A 20,200-nucleotide genomic window follows, 5' to 3' on the forward strand; every position below is an offset into this window, starting at 1 on the left:
ACAGGAGTTCTGGGCCGAGGTGAATGGGAGATTAAAAGAGATGTTTGGTACCTCCATGGAACAGGGCATATTAGGACTAAAGGGGCCAGAACAGAAAAGCATGATCAGGGGTTTGAGGAAAGCATATACTATTCTGTCCCTGGCGGCACTGCTGGTGAAAGACCAGAGAAGGAAACAACTGGTCTCCCCAGAGACCAGACGAGCAAGATTGGATAACCAAGGTGTGGAACTTTGTGTCCCTGGAATGGATGGCATACTCCCTCCAAGGGGAGCAGGCCTGCTTCATTGTGGAGTGGGCACCAGTTCTATCATTGCTGCACAATGACTCCAAAGAATCCATGTATCCTCAAAGACTGCAAAATGTGGGCATATTTTAGGACAATACAAACGTATCAATGATCCCCGAATTGTAAATCCTGGATCCGAGGAGGGGTGTAGAGCACAGAGAGGGGAACAAGGGAGGTCAGAGGGAGGCGGGATGAGGGCTTTTGTGTAATAACAAGATTCAATAAAAACTATTTGGGAAAAAAACAAAGGTCAATTCAAGAAGGCATTGAGGAAGGTGAGATTCGAACCCAGGTTTGATTGCTGCTCCCTTTATGGAGGCAACAAAGGAACTACACAACCAACATTATAATTATGAAGGCCTTAAAAGCATACTTAAGCGTTAACACAGCCAGACACGTTATTGAATGTCACCAAGAGCTTGGCTTGGCCAAAGCCTTGCACATTCACAGGACGTTTTGTATCTGTCACTCCATCGAGGAGAGAGTGAGGGCTATTGGGAAAAAAGAAATACGTTCACTAGCAGTCACTTTCAGGGACAAAGGTTTTGTAACAGGACAAAGGGCGTATCATGTAATGTCGATGGAAACTACTGCATGTTTCTGAGGATACACTCTAAAATGAAGAATGAAGAAATGCAGGAGTTCCTTAGCCTACAGAAGATCAGAATAATAGACATGAAAGCCAGGCAAATGGAGTGCTACTGACCAACACCACAACTTTAAGGAAAACCAATATTTTTTTCAATGAAGTTCAGATGGGTACACAATGTTGGGAGAGTGTCAGTTGAACGAATCACTATTCTTTAAAATAACGAATGGTACGTTCTTCCAAGCATTGATTATTTTGCATACCACAAGTAATCTAACTATGACACTATTGCTTCACACCCTGTTGAACTTTGTCTGGGACCTGAAGAAGGCTAGGCTAAAAATGTAATTGGGGCCACCATAGCTGAAACTTGAGTTGGCAAAGAATTAGCTAGATGCCTATATAGATTTGCACTGCCTTAGAAAAGGTGGACTGGATGCCACTTATACACTCTTGGGCTTGAATTGCACAAAAGCTAAATTCATAAGTGCTTGGTTTGCACTTAAATTGTAAACACACAGAATAATCTTGAAATATGATAACAAATCTGATTTTATATGCACTAGTATATAGTGGAATTTGCTTTGGTTTTAAGGGTTGTTTTTGTGTTTGTTTTTCTGTATTGATTGGGTAATGCACAATTGTGGGTTATACACCATTGCAGGTTTACTATGTAATTTGCCATTCTAAATCATGGTTGAACCTTACGGCTGTAAAGTACGGACTATACAATGTGATCTATGTGTCTGAAATAATTTAAATATACATTTCTTTCATTTATGTTATGCATTTAAATTACTTCTCGGTATACATGCACCGAGTTTTTATAATTATTTGAATTTTGTACTAAATGGTTACAAATGTGTTTTATATAGGAGGGGTTCCCCTTTTTGTGTTGTTTTTTCCTGTAAGAGCCGTAAGCAGGCCCATAGCTTAAAATACCTTATGACCAGCTCTGATAGTCAGTAGCAACATATTTTATTTTTCAAAAACGGTACTTTCCTTTTGAGGCAACATTTTCCAGACATGTTCCACCACAAGTAATTACCATATTAAATTGGATTATTTTGTTTTAAAAAATATAGCAGAGAGAGGAGACTACTTAGCACAGGTACTGGACACATGTGAATGTTGTAACAGGCGCACAGATAGACTTTTGTGCTACACAAAATGCTGGTCTATACATAGGTTTTGACTAATAGTTTTCCTCAATTTCATCTCCCACACCTGCGCACTAGATCCTTAAGCATGAGAGAAAAAAGGTTTGGTTTACCGTTGGGCCGTATTGGAGGACTTCGAACTAAAGGGCTTGTAGACAAACTGGTTAGAACCATGGCTGCAGTCACTTTGTCCATTTCTGCCTCTTCTGCTGATTTCCTAAAACACAGAAAAAACAAGTTGGTATTTCGGTACAGTATGCTGTCAACTTTAAACAATGGCCCTTGTAAATACATTTAAAACCAAAACCATACTTGATGTTTTGAAATAATGGTGATTTTGGGAGGATTGAAAAGAAGGGAGCAATTTTGGCATCATAACGAATGTGGCGGAAGTTGTGGAAAACCACTGAAAAATGCTTTCAACATTTCTCACTGCATCTGGCAATCCTTGTAAGGATGGATGTAAGGATTTCCTATATGGAATTTGCAAACCAGAGATCATATGCGGGGGGACCCCTTACTGTGTGGGACTTCCTCAAGCCAGAACACATTCACCAGGGTTGTGGGCACTGCACACCAGAAAGCTTTCAGCCGATTAAGCCCACCTTTCCTGCAACAGGAAAGAGCAGGTACAGTCCATTAAACACAACAGAGGAATGAAGGCTGCAAAGTTTCCATGCCAACAACCAGTGCAGATCTCCGTAGTGTGCATCGTCCATGCGGTGACAGGCCCTAAAACCCAGACATCCTAGGGTCCTGTGCCTTTCACCAGCTGGGTGCAGTGATTCTACGAATCCCCTCAATCCTTGTGTGGGGACAGATCAGAATCCAAGAGAAGGAGCTCAATCAGCTGACCGTATAAGTTGACCTAATTCCCTGGACCTAATGGACCTTTGCAGAATGAGGTCCTTTTGTATATCTTGTCAATTGTATAGGAAGTTAAATCAGCAATTAAATTATTACTGCTTCTTATGGAATCCAAAACTTAGAACGAAGAACTATCTAAACTAATGAAATGATGTAGGTAAGTAAAGAATAATAAAATCAACTTGATGAGGACCCTTGTGGACACTTGGCAAAGTGGACCTCAGAGCCCTGAAAGGAGGAAGGTTTTTTTTATAATTGTCGCATGCGTTGCGCAACAACAGAGACAATGGTTCCTTAACCCAAGACTTTTCATTTCCATTCTTTTGCTGAAAAGCAACGTTCCACATTTGTATACAATACCATTAGCCCTGATTTGAGAAAGACGGCATAGTCCGTCGAAACACGCGTTATCACAAAGGGCACTCATCCTAATTAACTATTAAACCTCAATCATTATATTCCAATTGAGTGGAGTTTCTTTTCTTTATTATAACTTGGCGAATGAAGGAATAAGCGCAAACACATTTTTCAAGTAAAGAATAATGAATTTATTTTTTTTCTTTCATGTTGATGATGTACAAAAAGGTTTTAAACAAAATGTCAATCTATTGGACAAAATTCTTAAAATGACATGAAAATGAATGATCATAAAAGGTACAAGAGCTTATATCGCCATAATATTGACAGGACATATCCCCATATCCAAACAGATTGCCTTTATATGAGTTGTCTCATAAAGACCCATGACACACCTCGAGCATTGTTCTTAACATTTAAATATAGGGCCAATATATCCCTTCCAGAATCACCGCCTGCCTACAAGAGTATCAGTACAATTTTATCTCCCAGAACTCAGAGGTGTTAAGTATTTCAATCAGGCGCTACACCTTGGTCTCAGCCTAGTATGCAGCGCACAGCTGAAATGCTTATTTTATTACGTCTATAGGTTCAATATTCTGAGTGATATACCACTTGTATCACACACATTCTCAAATACCCCAGGTCACGATGGACCAGGAATCAGGCTGGTTGGTAAAGGTAATATTCATTTATTTAAAATTCAAATCAAACATATACTTTTAATAGGGAGCAACAATAACCATTGTGGTGACAATAACAGATAAAAAGGTATGTAATGCACTTAAATTCACTCTTTAGCAACACAAAAGGAAAACACCAGAGAAACAGAACACTTTTGGCTTGTTTTGGAAAGATAGCATTTAAGTTAAGATTTCGCCCTGCAATATTCCTCAATTCACAAACAAACAATTCTAAATAGACATAAGGAAGCAGCAGGTAATCAGGAATAAGGAATGATAAACAGAATTCGAATAGAACCATCCGTCCCAAACAAGAGAGAAAAACGGATCTGAAATCTTACACTTTTAAAATGACATTTCGGAAATGGCTGTGTAAAACAATGAATGTGTGCAAAAAATCCTTAAATCAGTACAAATCTCTATAGGAGCAACATAAGAAAGATACTAACAAGGATACTAGGAGCATAAGTAAACACTTTGAATCTGAATGGAAGGTTGAAAATAATTTAGAACAAAGATCATACATGTAAAACTTTGCCAATAACGCAGATTCCCGCCTAAAATTAACCAAACGGTTTTTAAGAAAAACGGGTGAAATACACTGTTTTGGAGTGCGGTTTAGGATGTAGCTATAGGTCTTAGGTATAATCCAGAGTTGGAATGAAGTCTCTAGTTATTAAACTGAGGAAGATATGCAAGGTTGAATGAGAGGCGTTTTTAGAAAAATCGGGTAGTGAAAACAGAAAAGAAACTCAGTTTGGACAAGAAAATATTTACTATAGTCTTACTCTATGACTAGAGCATTCCGGCTAGAATACCAAGGAGGGACAAAGTAAGCTCTGGAGTTGATTCATGACTTCAACACTAAATCCCCAGTGCTCGCCCCGGCAGAACCAGTCGGATCACTCAAAGTAGGATGGATAACTTAAGATTTACACAAGATGAAAATGACTTAAGAAATGGCGCTTAGCAAGATAAATCAAAGACAGGATGGCAATAAGGATTCTGACAGTGTTACAAGTTATTAAGGTAAGGATAGGATGGTTTAGAGATTGGGGTGAGACAAGGCAAGGCAAGTATGCTATAGTTTTCTATGATTCCTATTAATACTTACAGTCCACTTTAATTTAGGATTTTGGACCGTCAAGGGTTCTGGTCATCACACGGATCGGGTCTAACCAAGGACAGCTGGGCAACTCGGGCGGAACAGGATCATCTGGACTGTTCTGGTCACTGGACTGGCCCTTTTGGTTACTGGAGACTGGAGATCAGTGGGATGGCAAGTTTGCAGCATGCATCTAGTAGTAGTAGCAAGCCAGGTTGGATCAGGATCCTTCCCTTGGGTTTTGGGGATTTTTAGGATTTGAGGGCTAGCTGAAAAAGGGTTCAGCAAATGCATATTCTTCAGGATGAAGAAATCAGGAACAGGACGCCACGCAAGAATTCAGGAAGAAAATCAGGAATCAGTGGGTGTCCGTGTGTTGTCAGGTTCCCTTATTTATCATGCCAAATGACATCACTAAAGTATACAAGGCATAAAATAAGCGGTATTGCATCGCAAATTGCGATATAATTAAGGCCTTTTGCTGTTTATGTTCATAATCATGTCGCAGTTACTGCGATGTGATTTTCACAAAAGATAATGGTTCCTTTAAAATGCCTGCCTCTGTGCACAGCGTGCACGCAGACGAGGTAAGCAGAAGCACCCGGGCTGGGCTCAAAACATTGTATCAATGTGAGCCCAGCCCGGGTGCGGCGTCACGTGAGAGGAGGATCTCCGTCCCTCTGTCTCACTGGACTCCGGCTTCCACGGTAAGGAGGTTTGGGTGGGGGAGCCAGGCCTTTTTTATAAATGTATCTGTTGGGTGAGGGGTGTAAGTGGCTGATAATATTTCTCCCGCCCGTTCGGGCAGGAGAAATATTCTCAGCCACTTAAACCGTAATAACGTAGCCTTGTGCTCGTAGAAGGCCTCTCCTACGAGCACAAGGCTACGTTAGTACGGCGGGTGCTGGGGGTTAGAGTCCCTGCTCTGTAACACCCAGCACCCATACCTGCCTACGTTTGAAAATCAAACTTCCTGAGAATTATGCCCTGCCCACAGTGAGTCACAAAAAACCGCGCTCTGCCCACATGTCAAAAAGGTAAACTCTGTTGTAATGTGATGTGACGTCAGAAATGTTCAGTTCAAATTGAAATATGCATATTTCATTAAATTGCCTTTTCACAACCCCGTCCTAGCTACGCCACTGGTCATACAGTGAAGGTCATTAAATAAGAGCACATAATAGATGCCAGGGTGCAGGACCAGATATAGAACCGTGGAGGGGACTCTGATGTGTGCCCACCGGCCTCCCCACTGCTGATGGTGGAAACAGTGTGGCAGGGTCGGACCGGGGCATACAATTGTCTCGGGCATCAACCAAAAAAGTGCTCCACAGTGAATGAATTCCTTTTGTGACATTGTTTGAATAACCCAAGGGGGAGGTGAGGCAAATTGTACATTTTAATTCAGCAACACTGGCCCACATTGGCCAAAAAGGTGGCTCACTTTGACCCAATAAATATGGGCCCACACAAGCATTTTGCGTTCTTGGTTAAGCCATGGGCCTATTGCCCTATATAGGCAGCCTGCAGTGGTGCATGGAGGTTAGCTGCCTTATTTATCACGAGGCAAGCAGCCAGAGCCAGTAGAAAGCTTTACACTGGCCAGTTTGCGGACTGGAACCAAGGGGGCAGTTGCTGGACCTCCTCCCCCCCAAGAGGCTTGAGGCCTCACTTGTTTGTAAAGGCGAAAGGCCCAACGCTGACCCAGATTGCTGGGCTGGGTGTTGGCAAGTGGCTGTTCTGGCATTTGTTCGGCTGTCGATTCTTGAGCCCCCCCCCAGAGTGAGTGTGCATTGTTGTGGGTAGCCGGTAAATGAGTTGCTTTTTGCCTATTTTATAGGAATTGGTCTGCAGTGTAGAGGAAGATTAGGCAGAGGGGACCTTCCCACTTGATAAGAACGGCCCAATGTTTTATTCTAAAAATATCTTGCAACAAACCTTTACATTTTACAGACATTGCACTGATGTTATACTTCAGAGGTACATAGAAATAATTTCTGCATTCTTGCTAATTCTATATCTTGGGGTACAATTAATTCTGGTGACATTCAATATTAGTACAAAATTGCTAATCAAATTAGTTCATTTGCTAGTCAAAAATATTTAAATTAGCAAAATCTGCTAATCAATTTTTGAAAACTAATTTATGCCTTGGTATATGGCAGGGGCAGGCTTACTGTCCACACCCATAATGCTACGATTGGGCAAGAGCATAGCTTCTGCCTTGCTCTTCGCTGATTAGATCACAGAAAAGGATGTCATGTTTATGGTGTGACTTTTACAATGCCTAGAAACCTCCACTAGCTCCTAGAACCAAAATCAAATTTCACCATAAATACATATTTATACAGTAATAACCTCTGAGAAAATCAGATACACAGGTTACATATTTTGTGGGCTAAATTTCAATCCAATCCAATCCCCAAGTCGTTGGGACCTGGTTTAGCCTTTCTGCTACATTTTGGCAATTTTAACTATGGCCTAAAATTTCCCAACTTTGTACACAGATGCGCATTCACCCCTGGGATGTGTGTACAAAATGCTATGTGTGCAATATCAATACTTTCCCCACAATCTGTCATTCTTTACAACTTCTGGTCCTTATGCAGTAGTGAGTTCTACCATGTCTTCACAGAGAAAGCATGGAATTAGATTTAAAACTACCACATTTTATATTTTAGCTCATTCTTGCTGCAAAGTTAAAATGTCAATTCCTTTGAAGCAGGATGAGGGGCCTCTCTCTTGACTGAAGTTTACTGCCCCTCCCACTTGAAAGGTGAGAGTGTTAGCCTGCTATTGTCTCAGCCTGGAGCAAAGACGAATGTCTGATGACGACTTGGGAAGTCCCATTGTCCTGGGTTTTCAAAGCCTCCAAGATAGCAATTAGCCTTTCCTGTGCCCGCAGTTTATGAGGTGTCACCCTTTCTCAGGGCTAGCACTGGCAGAACAAGTTTTTCTTTTATATCGTTCACCAACATATCCTGGGTTTAGCTTTTATTTTCTCATTTTAAATCTTGCCTGAAATCTATGGTATCAAAACAGTTCATAGGAGTACTTTTACCAGCAAGAAATATTTTTACATTTATAAATGAGCATGCCTTTACACAACAATTTACTTTTAAATAGGCAATTTTGCTCTTCATTCAGGACAAAGCACATTTAACTTATTTCTTTAAATTCAGTTTTCATCTGCAGCAAATATACACTTTGTACAGCTCTAGTTCTTTCCTTGAGTGCTGGAGTTGTTTGCAACATAGATACATGTATCAGGCATCTGTTTAGAGTCTTTCTCTTACAGCTCATTCTTTAGATACACTTGCAAAATTTTAGCTGCGTTTACCATGTAAAATGAAAACACAGTCCCTGGTTGCTTTTCCAAAAATACTTTTGGCAGGAGCTGTCATTCAAATGAGGCCCGGTTCCTCTGAGACACAATGAATGATCCTGGGCATTGCAGGGCTCTTTAATCACAGTTTTTCAGGAGAAATTGATGAATTTAGCACCAAGCAGCACTTTTAAGATTGGGAAAGTGTCATTTTAAAGAGGCATTTGGGGTTTTCAACACAATAACGCTGCCTCTTTCACTCCACTCTATGTTAAATGTTGCAGAGCAGACTGGCACATTCCTGCATTGAGTACTCTGTTCCACCCCACCTGAAATGTGTGTTGGCATGGCAGTGCAGCCATTTTCTGGTTGTTACAAAACACAGAGATCTTGGTGCGCACAGGAGTCAGTGCGGCCATTTTGTGCTGTTTCTTGCACCAATGCAGTGAAGTGATGTAGCATAGCACAGCAGAGTGGGTCAAAATATCCCACAGATTCCCCCCCTACCAACTTTGTCTGGACTTCCAGTCGTGGGGGAGTCGGGCAAGTGGGATTTTTTTCATCTTGAGAGGCAGGTTCAGGCAGATGTGAGTCCTTCTTCCATCAGCGAATGATGCAACACGCTCTCCTCGCTGCCTCTGGTTGGAATGTGGAACGATACCCCTGCCTTCTCTCAGGTTTTCTTTTCTGGTGTGGAGCAACACTCTGGATTTCCTTGGGTTTCTCCTTCCGGGTCCCCGAGGAGGTCCTCCTTGGCAATGACGGTGCAATTAGTGCAAATCTATAAAATAGAACACAAACCGGTTATGACAATTTTCCCACTTACTGTCCTCCAATCAGGATTTCAGCAGTGGGATATACATGCATTCAGTGAACATTGAAATATTTCTATGCTTCAGAAATATCCCCCACTGGGTTTTCTGTAGACTCCTCTATTTTATTGCAAGGTGTGCCTCGGGTGGCAACTCTTTAGCCGATTGATGTGGACCCCCCTTTTTCTCTGTCAAGTCACCTTTGGGGATGCGGATTCTGTAGGCGAGGCCTGGGATGGTGACCTCTCCTCCATTTCTGAACTTCCATTTCCTACCGTAGCACCAGGGCTGATCGGAAGGCTTTCCTTAGGATTGCCAGGACCCTGAGATTTACTCTCCAGTTGGGACCGGGCTTGGCAATAACTGGGATCCAAATTAATCTTGAGTTGGTTGAGGATGTGACTGCCCATGTAAAAGGGCGGAAGGAACACCTTGCATGACCCAACAATTGTGTACTATGCTTTTATCACCTCTAGAAATTCTGATCATACAACTGCTAAGCAGAAGATGTTTGGAGCGGGGGATTTCCAGGCCCCATACCCATTGATACACTGGGCCTCATTACGACCCAGGCGGTAAATTACCACCTGGGTCGTACCTTTACCACCATGGCGTAACCTACGTTTACGCCATGGTGGTTGGCGGACTTACCGCCCCATTCCGAGGTCGGCGGGGCGGTAAGTCCCCAATCCCCATTTACCCTTCCCCATTCCCATTTTTGCCCCATAGGGCATAATGGGAGTGGGGAAGGCGTTAATTACGCCACCGTAAATTACGGTGGCGTAATTAACAACATGGTCCCTTAGCGCCATGGATTTTAACACCTGCTAAAAGCAGGTGTTAAATCCGCCATGGCGCTAAGGGACCTCGGAATCAGGCGGTAAGGGTCGGCGCTGTTTACGCTGCCGTAAACCCCTTACCGCCTGAGTCGTAATGAGGCCCACTGACTCTACAGCGGGTAGGGTTTGGTCTTTTGGGAGTTTCTTCAACAATACTTCGGTGATGAAGCTTTCTTCGCTATTCAAGTCTACTCGGGCGGGGACAGACTCCTTCCCGTCATTTAACTCAATCGGAAAGAAGAGCTGTTAGCCCTTCTTCTGAACATAAGCTACCCTTTGTGCTGGTTGATTATCAATTTTGGCTATAGAATTGGGACTTTCAGATTGTGAATTGGTAAAGAATTTCAGAGTATTTCCTTCCAGTGAGGAATGCCACTTGAAACTGGAAGGAAGCTTGATTTGCAGAAATGGAGAGGAGTTCTCATCACCAGTTTGTTGCCCCACAGCAATTATGGTAACATCGGGTATTTCATTATTTTGAAGATGAAACTTAATTTGATATGGTTTTTGTTGACCATGTGGCATGTGCCGTTTAGACTAACATGGTTGACACTCTGTTTTAATTTGATTGGCCTGTGAGTCTGGGTCCAGAGTACCTTATTCACACAGTCTATTAGGGGAGACAACCTCCGGAGGATGTCATTCCCTAATAGACAGGGGGTTCCCTCTGTTGCCACGACTATGACCAGGTGATTCATCTTGTGTCGACCTATTTTCATTTCCAGCTCTGCAGACCCCTCGACAGGAATTTCCTTCCCGTCGAATTTCTGGAGTTGTCCAGGAAGAGGGGTGAGAGGGATCTGGTATCTCTCCCTCCTTCTTGAATTTAGCTGCTCAAAGGTCCTTCTTGACAGAAGAGTGGCTTGGGATCCAGTGTCCACCAGTGCTGGAATTGCACATTGCCCTTGCACTTGGATGGAGGTGTAGAATCTACCTTCTTTCTCCTCCAAGGGCAAAGGTAATGGCCATTCTGGGTAAGCTGGGTAGTCAATTTCCTTATTTCTGACTCTGACACAGGGATAGGTTGGTCAGGATTCGGTGTTGGAGTTGGGGAATCAGACAAAAAATTCTGGCACATCGGTATTTGGGGCGTTTCGGGCTCCCGCTTTTCTGATTCTGGGCTGCCCCCCTTTTTGGAGGCAGTCAACAGAAGTGGTTGGTGAGGTTTGGGGTTCCTCTTGTGCTGGTTCTGGGCTGCCCCCCCCTTCTAGGAGGCGGTCCACAGAATGGAGTTGGGTGGTATGGGAATCCTCTTGTGCTGGTTCTGGGGTGCCCTCCCCCCTTCTTGGAGGCAGTCCCCAGAACAGAGTTGGGTAGTTTGGGAACCTGAAAGTAAAATTTTGCACTCAGGTATTCAAGGAGTCTCAGGCTCCTCCTTTTCTGATTCTGGGCTGCCCCCCTTTATGGAGACAGTCACCAGAATGGCTTTGGGGAGCTGGGGAATCCCCTTCTTCTGATTCTGGGCTGCACCCCCCTTTTTGGAGGCAGTCATCAGAATTGGTTTGGGCAATGTGGTTTTCTTGATCATCATTCTGGGTTCAATAATGGGCGAATCTGACTCAGTCCCCACATCCCCCCAGTCTTCATTAGGATCTCTTGGGACCCATTTTTCTTTGGGAGGAGTTCCCCCGTCCCTGAAGGAGAAGATCTTTTTCCCAGAATCCTCTGAGGATTTGTCTCCTTCAAATTGGAGGACACTAACCTCCTCCACAAAATGGGCCTTTTTGGATTCTTTATTTCTCCTACCCACCCTCTGTTCCGTAATTTGCAGGCTTTCGGGGGCAGGAGCTTTTTATTCCGGTTCCTGGGTTCCCAGGGTTTTTTCACGAGTGGGGAAGGAAGCTTCCTCTAAGGCATTAGACCTCCCTTCCCCCTGTGCCTCCTCCTCTGGAACCGGTGCATTGTCGGGGTTCTCTCCCCGTCATTGTTCTGGAGTACCAGACCCTTGGTTTGTGGGGTTCTGAGCCGCCATGTTCATCTTAGGGTTCTGCTGAGCCCTCAACATGCAACCCACATCCTGGGACAGGTTCTGGACCTGGCGCTCCAGTTGTGACACCTGTTCTAGCTGGTACGGGGTCTCTGGTCATCCTAGGTGGATCATGGGAAAGGTAACTATCCATTCTCCCATAGTACCCTGGGTTTGGAAAATTGGGGTAACCCTCCAACCTTGACCTCCTCTCTCCCGGATTGGGCTGTCTGGGCTCAGGAAAGTGGGGAAGGAAAGGAGGGTTGTTCTGTCGGTAGGTGTTTTGAGGGTACCGGGGAAAGAAACTCAACCCGGCATTCAGGGGATTACTGCCCTACTGGGGGAAGTTAGGAGGGAAGCTTCCTGGGTTGGTACCTACCTGGTTGAATCCCCCCCTTAGGCTGGGGGAGTCCACACATACCCCAGGATGGGTTTGTTACCCCTGTATCGGGGGCTAATGAAATCAGGGGAATTAGGGGTCCCACTTGTGGGATTACCTCCCTGGCTACCACCTGTCTGGGATTGGCCCAAGGGCCTTCTGGTTCCTTGGCTGGATGGATTTTGTACAGGTATGGTTTTAGGCCGCCCCATCTCCAGATCTAAAATGGGGGCAACCTTCACCTCCGCCACCGTAGAAGCAGCAGGGGTATTATCTGGTTTGGGGGTTATTTTTGCGTTTTTGCTATCTACCGGTTTTTGTACCTCATAAATACGGGTCGCCTGTTCTATGACCCAGTCCAGTGATCTTTTCTCATGAAAGTCCCTCACCAGCTGGGTCATTATGTATTTAAGGAATACATGGAAGAAGGTGGTGATGAACTCCCGACTATCTGTGTGCACCCTCCTGGTGGTCTGCGCAAAGGCACTTTTGAACTCCTGCCCAAATTCTTGTGGGGCCTGATCTTCCCCATACTGCAGATTGTAGGCCGCCTTGCAGACTTCTTGGGGGTTTCTATGTGCAGAGAAATGTTTTAAGATGGCCACCCTGTAGGTGGACCATCTTGAGTGGTTCTGATCCTCCAGTCCCACAAAGAAGCTGCAGTATTCAGGAGAAAATGTCCATTTCACATACTGTATGCAATTCTGGCAGTCCTTCAGATGAAAAGTGTCCATCATCTGTTCGTATAATTCTAGGTATTCCCAGAATACTTGGCATTTTTATGATATGGAGTTACAACACTCCTAATGGCCTTGATCTGCTTAAGGGGATATTTTTGCATGGCTCTCTTAATTTAGTTTGACTTTTTGGTTTTAGTCACCCGAGTCCACTCGTCCTCAGACTCAGAGGCACTGCTACTGCAGGTGGCTTCTTGATCCTCTAGGCACTCCCTGATTCTGCAAGCTTGAGAAGGGCTTGCAGAATGTGGGGGCCTAGTTTCCCTATTCCTGTGGTGCTCAGAAGAGTCTTCTAACTCTCCCCTGCTCCCAGAATTGGCGGCGTACCCCCCCCCCCCAACTGAGTAGAGGTCTTCAGGATACTCTTTTTGAGATTTATTTCCTGGAGTTCCCCACCAAATTTCACAAACTGATCTTTTGGTAGGCAGTATTTTTGTGGATCCAATTCCCTGACTCTCCCCTCATAGGAGTCTTCCTGATTAGAGATATTAGCCCTAACATTTGGGGATCTGTACAAGGACGCCCGTCCATCAATTTCTGGGGGGCGCTGTCAGTCCCATCTTCCCAACTTTATTGAATTCTACCATCCCTGTGGCCCCTGGTTCATATGAGCCAGTAGACATGAAGCTGGCAGACTTCATGGTATTGAAGGGGTGTGAGTTCCTGAGTACAGAGGTCCTTATGTGATGATCAGGCGTTGCTCTGTCCCTCACTACCTTTGCTTTTTCTGCCCCTATTTCCTGGTGATAAGGAAACATCTGTGCCTTTTGTTCCTCTATCAAGGCCTTACTGGTCTCAATGATTCGCTCTTGCATTGCTGCTTGTTGGTGGAGCCCATCATTCTTTTCACAGAGAGCCTCGTTGTCTCTCTGCGCTTCCTGCATGGTCTGGGAATACTGGGCCAATTTCTACTGCAGGAGACTCACCTCCTGAGTTTTAGCATCTTTGGTCTGGGTGTTCCCTTCCAGAGCATCTTTCACCCGTCTGGTGTGCTCTAGTAGCTTCCCATACTCTGTCTTTAATTCATTGAGCTCCTGCAGGGCCAGCTTTCTTCCCTCTAGCTCGGTTTTTAATTGGCTTACTTCCTGGCCTAAGGCATCTTTCTCCTGACTTAGGGTGCCCCTCTGTTCAGCCAGGTCATCCCTTTGTTTTTTGATGGCACTGGATTTCTGGCGTTCCTCATCAAATGCTGTTTGAGAGTTTAGGTCTCTCATAATGAATTCATTATTTTCCTCTTCCAAGGTTTCTATTTGGTTTTGTAGGGTAACTATCTGTTCTGCACACACCCTATTATATTGTATCTGTTGATTTAACTTCTGGTGACTCTCTTGCAGAGAGTCAACCCTTTCCTGACTCTCCCCTTTTAGTGCCTGTAATTGGGTGTCTTGCTCTGCATTCTCTTTCTGTAGGAGAGCCAGATCTTCTTTTAATTTTGTGACATAATCTAAAGATTCTGCCTCTAATTCTTGGCTCTGCAGTAGCCTTTGTTCTGCAGAGTCATTCTGGATTCTCTCTAGTGATTCAATTTGATTCTGTGCCAGAACTATGTTTTCAGCATGCTTTTCCCGCATCATTCCTATGTGGAGGTATAGGTAGGCCGCAATTCTGGCAATTTTGCCTTGCTCCTCTTTAACTTTTGGGGCCATGTACAGTTCACTAATAGCTTGGTGTAATGGGCCCTTGTCCTGCCATCTATCCAGGTTCATGGCAGTGACCTGTTCTGTGATTTCCTGCAGCCAGACATGTTCATTCTGTTCTGGCCACTCACCCCTAACAAAATGTTTGTGCAAGAGGTGCTCCCTAGTCATACTGATTTCTACAGGAACAGCCATTTTGGAAATATCAATTTCTTTATTAATTATTTTGGGGTTGATTTACTTTTACTTTTATAGACCTGCCTGGTCTTGGAGTATTTGTTTTGGGAGGCGCTTGTACAGTGTAGCACAGTACACCAACCAAGCAAAGTATATCTACCCTGCAGGTTAGTCCGCTGTTCTAGACTGTCACGGGTGGTAACTCAAACTCAAAATCACGGCACGAGCCCCCAAATCTGTTAAGTATTTCAATCAGGCGATACACCCTGGTCTCAGCCTAGTATGCAGCGCACAGCTGAAATGCTTATTTTATTACATCTATAGGTTCAATATTCTGAGTGATATACCACTAATATCACACCTGTCCTCAAATACCCCAAGTCACGATGGACCAGGAATCAGGCTGGTTGGTAAAGGTGATATTTATTTATTTATTTAAAATTCAAATCAAACATATAATTTTAATAGGGAGCAGCAATCACCAATGTGGTGACAATAACAGATAAAAAGGTATGTAATGCACTTAAATTCACTCATTGGCAACACAAAAGATAAACACCAGAGAACCAGAACACTTTTGGCTTATTTTGGAAAGATAGCATTTAAGTTAGGATTTGCCCCTGCAATATTCCTCAACCCACAAACAAACAATTCTAAGTAGACATAAGGACGCAGCAGATAATCATGAATAAGGAATGATAAACAGAACTCGAATACAACCTTCCCCCCAAACAAGAGAGAAAAACGGGTGTGAAATCTTGCACTTTTAAAAGGACATTTTGCAATGGCTGTGTAAAACAATGAATGTGTGCAAAAATCCTAAAATCAGTACAAATCTCTATGGGAGCGACATGGGAAAGATACTAACAATCATGAGCTATAGTATGAGCAAAAGTAAACATTTTGAATCTGAATGGAAGGTTGAAAATAATTTAAAACGAAAATCCCACATTTAAAACTTTGCCAAAAATGCAGATTACCACCTAAAATGAACCAAACAGTTTTTAAGAAACACAGGTGAAATACACTGATTTGGAGTGTTGTGTGGGATGTAGCTATAGGTCTTAGGTATAATCCAGAGTTGAAATGATGTCTGTAGCTATTAAACTGAGGAAGATATGCAAGGTTGAATGAGAGGAGTTTTTAGAAAAATCGGGTAGTGAAAAAAGAAACACAAGAAAATATTTACTATAGTTTTACTCTATGACTAGAGCATTCTGGCTAGAATACCAAGGAGGGACAAAGTAAGCTCTGGAGTTGATTCATGACTTCAACACCCAATCCCCAGTGCTCGCCCCGGCAGAACCAGTCGGATCACTCGAAGTAGGATGGATAACTTAAATGACTAAAGAAATGGTGCTTAGCAAGATAAATCAAAGACAGGATGGCAATAAGGATTCTGACAGTGTTACAAGTTATTAAGGTATGGATAGGATGGTTTAGAGATTGGGATGAGGCAAGGCAAGGTATGCTCTAGTTTTCTATGATTCCTATTAATACTTAGAGTCCACTTTAATTTAGGATTTTGGACCATCAAGGGTTCTGGTCATCACACGGATCGGGTCTAACCAAGGACAGCTGGGCAACTCGGGCAGGACAGGATCATCTGGACTGTTCTGATCCCTGGACTGGCCCTTCTGGTTACTGGAGACTGGAGATTAGTGGGATGACGAGTTTGCAGCATGCATCTAGTAGTATTAGCAAGCCAGGTTGGATCAGGATGCTTCCCTTGGATTTTTGGGATTTTTAGGATTAGAGGCTTAGCTGAAAAAGGGTTCAGCAATTCATAGGCCTTGGCTTTGCAATGAAACCTGGAATCAGGATAAAGAAATCAGGAACAGGATGCCACACAGGAATTCAGGAAGAAAATCAGGAATCAGTGGGTGTCCGTGTGTCGTCAGGTTCCCTTATTTATCATGCCAAATTACATCACTAAAGTACATGGCAGGGGCAGGCTTACTGTCCACACCCATAATGCTAGGATTGGGCAAGAGCATCGTTTCTGCCTTGCTCTTCGCTGATTAGATCACAGAGAAGGATGTCATGTTTATGGTGTGACTTTTACAATGTCTAGAAACCTCCCCTAGCTCCTAGAACCAAAATCTAATTTTACCACAAATACATATTTATACAGTGATAACCTCTGAGAAAATCACATACACAGGTTACATATTTTGTGGGTCATATTTCAATCCAATCCCCAAGTCTGTGGGACCTTGTGTAGCCCATCTGCTACATTTTGGCAATTTTAACCATTAAATATTTGGCCTAAAATTTCCCAACTTTGTACACAGATGCGTATTTACCCCTGGGATGTGCGTACAAAATGCTATGTGCGCAATATCAATACTTTCCCCACAATCTGTCATTCTTTACAACTTCTGTTCCTTATGCAGTAGTGAGTTCTACCAAGTCTTCACAGAAAAAGCATGAAATTAGATTTAATACCAACTTTCATATTTTCATTGTTGCTGCAAAGTTAAATGTCTTTAACTTAATTTACAAAATAGGCTTTTTAAAACCAAAAGGAAGTCTATTCTCACTTAATCAGGTTTTTCTTCCCCCAACTGTAAGCAAATGTCAATTCCTTTGAAGCAGGATGAGGGGCCTCTCTCTTGACTGAAGTTTACTGCCCCTCCCACTTGAAAGGTGAGAGTCTTAGCCTGCTATTGTCTCAGCCTGGAGCAAAGACAAATGTCTGATGATGACTTGGGAAGTCCCATTGTCCTGGGTATTCAAAGCCTCCAAGCTAGCAATTAGCCTTTCCTGTGCCAGCAGTTTATGAGGTGTCACCCTTTCTCATGGCTAGCACTGGCAGAGCAAGTCTCTTTTTTAATATAGTTTACCAACTTATCCTGGGTTTAGCTTTTATTTTCTCATTTTAAATCTTGCCTGAAACCTATGGAATCAAAACAGTTTACAGGAGTACTTTTACCAGCAAGAAATATTTTTACATTTCTAAATGATCATGCCTTTACACAACAATGTACTTTTAAATAGCAATTTTGCTCTTCATTCAGGAAAAAGCACATGTAACTTATTTCTTTAAATTCGGTTTTCATCTGCAGCAAATATACACTTTATAGAGCTCTAGTTCTTTCCTTGAGTGCTGGAATTGTTTGCAGCATGGCTACATGTATCAGGCATCTATTTATAGTTTTTGTCTTACAGCTGATTCTTTAGATACACTTGCAAAGCTTTGGCCGTGTTTCCCGTGTAAAATGAAAACACAGTCCCTGGTTGCTTTTCCAAAGATACTTTTAACAGGAGCTGTCATTCAAATGAGGCCCGGTTCCTCTGAGACACAATGAATGATCCTGGGCAGTGCAGGGCTCTTTAATCACAGTGGATCAGGAGAAACTGATGAATTTAGCGCCAAGCAGCACTTTTAAGATTGGGAAAGTGTAATTTTAAAGAGGCATTTTGGGTTTTCAGCACACTAACGCTGCCTCTTTCACCCCACGTTAAATTTTGCAGAGCACACACATACCTGCAGTGAGTACTCTGTTCCATCCCACCTGAAATGTGTGTTGGCAGGGCGGTGCAGCCATTTTCTGGTTGCTACAAAACACAGTTTAGAGATCTTGGCACGCACAGGAGTCAGCGCGGCCATTTTGTGCTGTTTTTTGCACCAATGCAGTAAAGTGATGTAGCATAGCACAGCTGAGTGGGTCAAAATATCCCACGGAGGGTCAGAGGAATGGCCACAATATGGCCAACTGAAATTAATCAAGCCATTTATGACCGTTTTGCCTTTGTAATTGTACATTTAAAATGGTGTGTCCAAGTAGGGCAACTGGTGAAGACCAAGATGCTTGTATTTGGTGGCCACTTCACTCGCTGTTGTACATGAATACCAACCTGGAGAGGCGGCGCATTCAACAAAGATAAGAATCTTATTTTCTGTGACTTTTACAGAGAGAAGCAGAGGTGGAAGTGTAACCAAAAAAAGTAGTGGATCTGTGAACCTGCGTCACACATGCGCTAATAGCAGGGCTAGGCAATCTGTGGCCCACCAGAAGTGTTAGCCTACAATTCCTAACAGCCCAAGCCTGCATAGCAAGTGGTAAGGGAGTCGCAGGCCAAAACATCTAGCAAACCCTGGTTAAGAGGGTAGCAGAGTCAGATGGACACATGAAGAGTGTCCGCTTTTATTGCTTTTCAGTTTGTTCTCCTCGTCCAAACCAGAGTTCAGTTTTTATGTAACTGCTTATTTTCTTCCTGTAAATTCCAAAAAAGAAGAGGGCAATTTAGATTTTTCGTTTGTCGCCAACCCTTTACATTGTAATACAACAGCTCCACACTCTGGTCATGTATCAGGTTTGAAAAAATGTGTTGTATAGTGACTGCAATGTTTTAAAAAAAAACGAAATTCAAACATGGGAGAGAAAGGCCTTACTTTCTAAAATAGATCATGATGTCGTCAGATCTATCTCTGTCAAAAGCTCACGAGGACCCTGTTGAGAACAATCCCAAAGAGGAGCAGGAGTAAGATGCGTTTGTGTGCACAATAAATAGTAAATGCCCTTGAGCCAACAAAACATGCACAGGGACACTTATTAATACCAAAAGATACACCATCAATGTTCTGCCACGCTTTTTAAGGTGGAAAAAATATGAGCACATGATTCTCCACTTGTACAACATGAGTCCGAAAATTGCTTCTTGAAGCACAGTGAGTGTCCCCTGACAGGAGGTAGAAAGCATGAATTAACAAGAAAATACACATTGTTTTTCTCCTTAACAGCTCAGCAAGGTCCCAAGTAAATTGATTAACTTCCAAGAGCCTATCAAATAACAATAAAAGGTTGTGCTTAAACTACACAAAAATAAGCCTGGAACTACCAAAATGATTTAAAATGCAGTGCAACTAAAAACAGGAAACAAAACTAGTAGTGGAACTCAGTTCCTATTAGTTCCATCTCACTTCGACCTCTGGAGAGAATTCAATAGACAAAAGGGGGTGGGATTTTTCACTGGAGGCCTGCAGCATTTTTGATCTAGTAGGAATATTCAATAGGCCTTAATAAAAGACCCTTTCATGGTGATGATTAAAGGAGAAAAAGATTGAATAGTGTTAATTTAAAGAGAAGATCTTCTACGAACATCATGCCTGCACACCATTACCAGGCTACACCTTTCCTTTTCTGCTGCTAAAATTCTTGTTTCATCTCTTATTTTCTCCTAGGTCTTCTACTTTTCCTCCCTTCTACTTGGCCTCCCTGCTACTCATCTCTCTCCCCTTTGTTACATCTACAACTCCGCTGTGCGTCTCCTTTT

At 43.1% G+C, this 20,200-nt stretch overlaps 1 protein-coding gene across 1 annotated transcript in view; it reads right to left on the reverse strand.

Moving 5' to 3' along the window:
• The window catches only part of ZNF704 (zinc finger protein 704), a 901,792-nt gene that overhangs the window by 377,134 nt on the left and 504,458 nt on the right, over positions 1-20,200 (reverse strand). Inside the window, exon 3 of the mRNA XM_069621254.1 lies at positions 2,150-2,253. Within this exon, the coding sequence (XP_069477355.1) occupies positions 2,150-2,253 (104 nt within the window). The remainder of the gene's footprint in view (positions 1-2,149; positions 2,254-20,200) is intronic.

The sequence above is a fragment of the Ambystoma mexicanum genome, chromosome 5q (genome assembly GCF_040938575.1).
Source record: "Ambystoma mexicanum isolate Mex_15411 chromosome 5q, UKY_AmexF1_1, whole genome shotgun sequence".
NCBI classification, from domain to species: Eukaryota; Metazoa; Chordata; class Amphibia; order Caudata; family Ambystomatidae; genus Ambystoma; species Ambystoma mexicanum.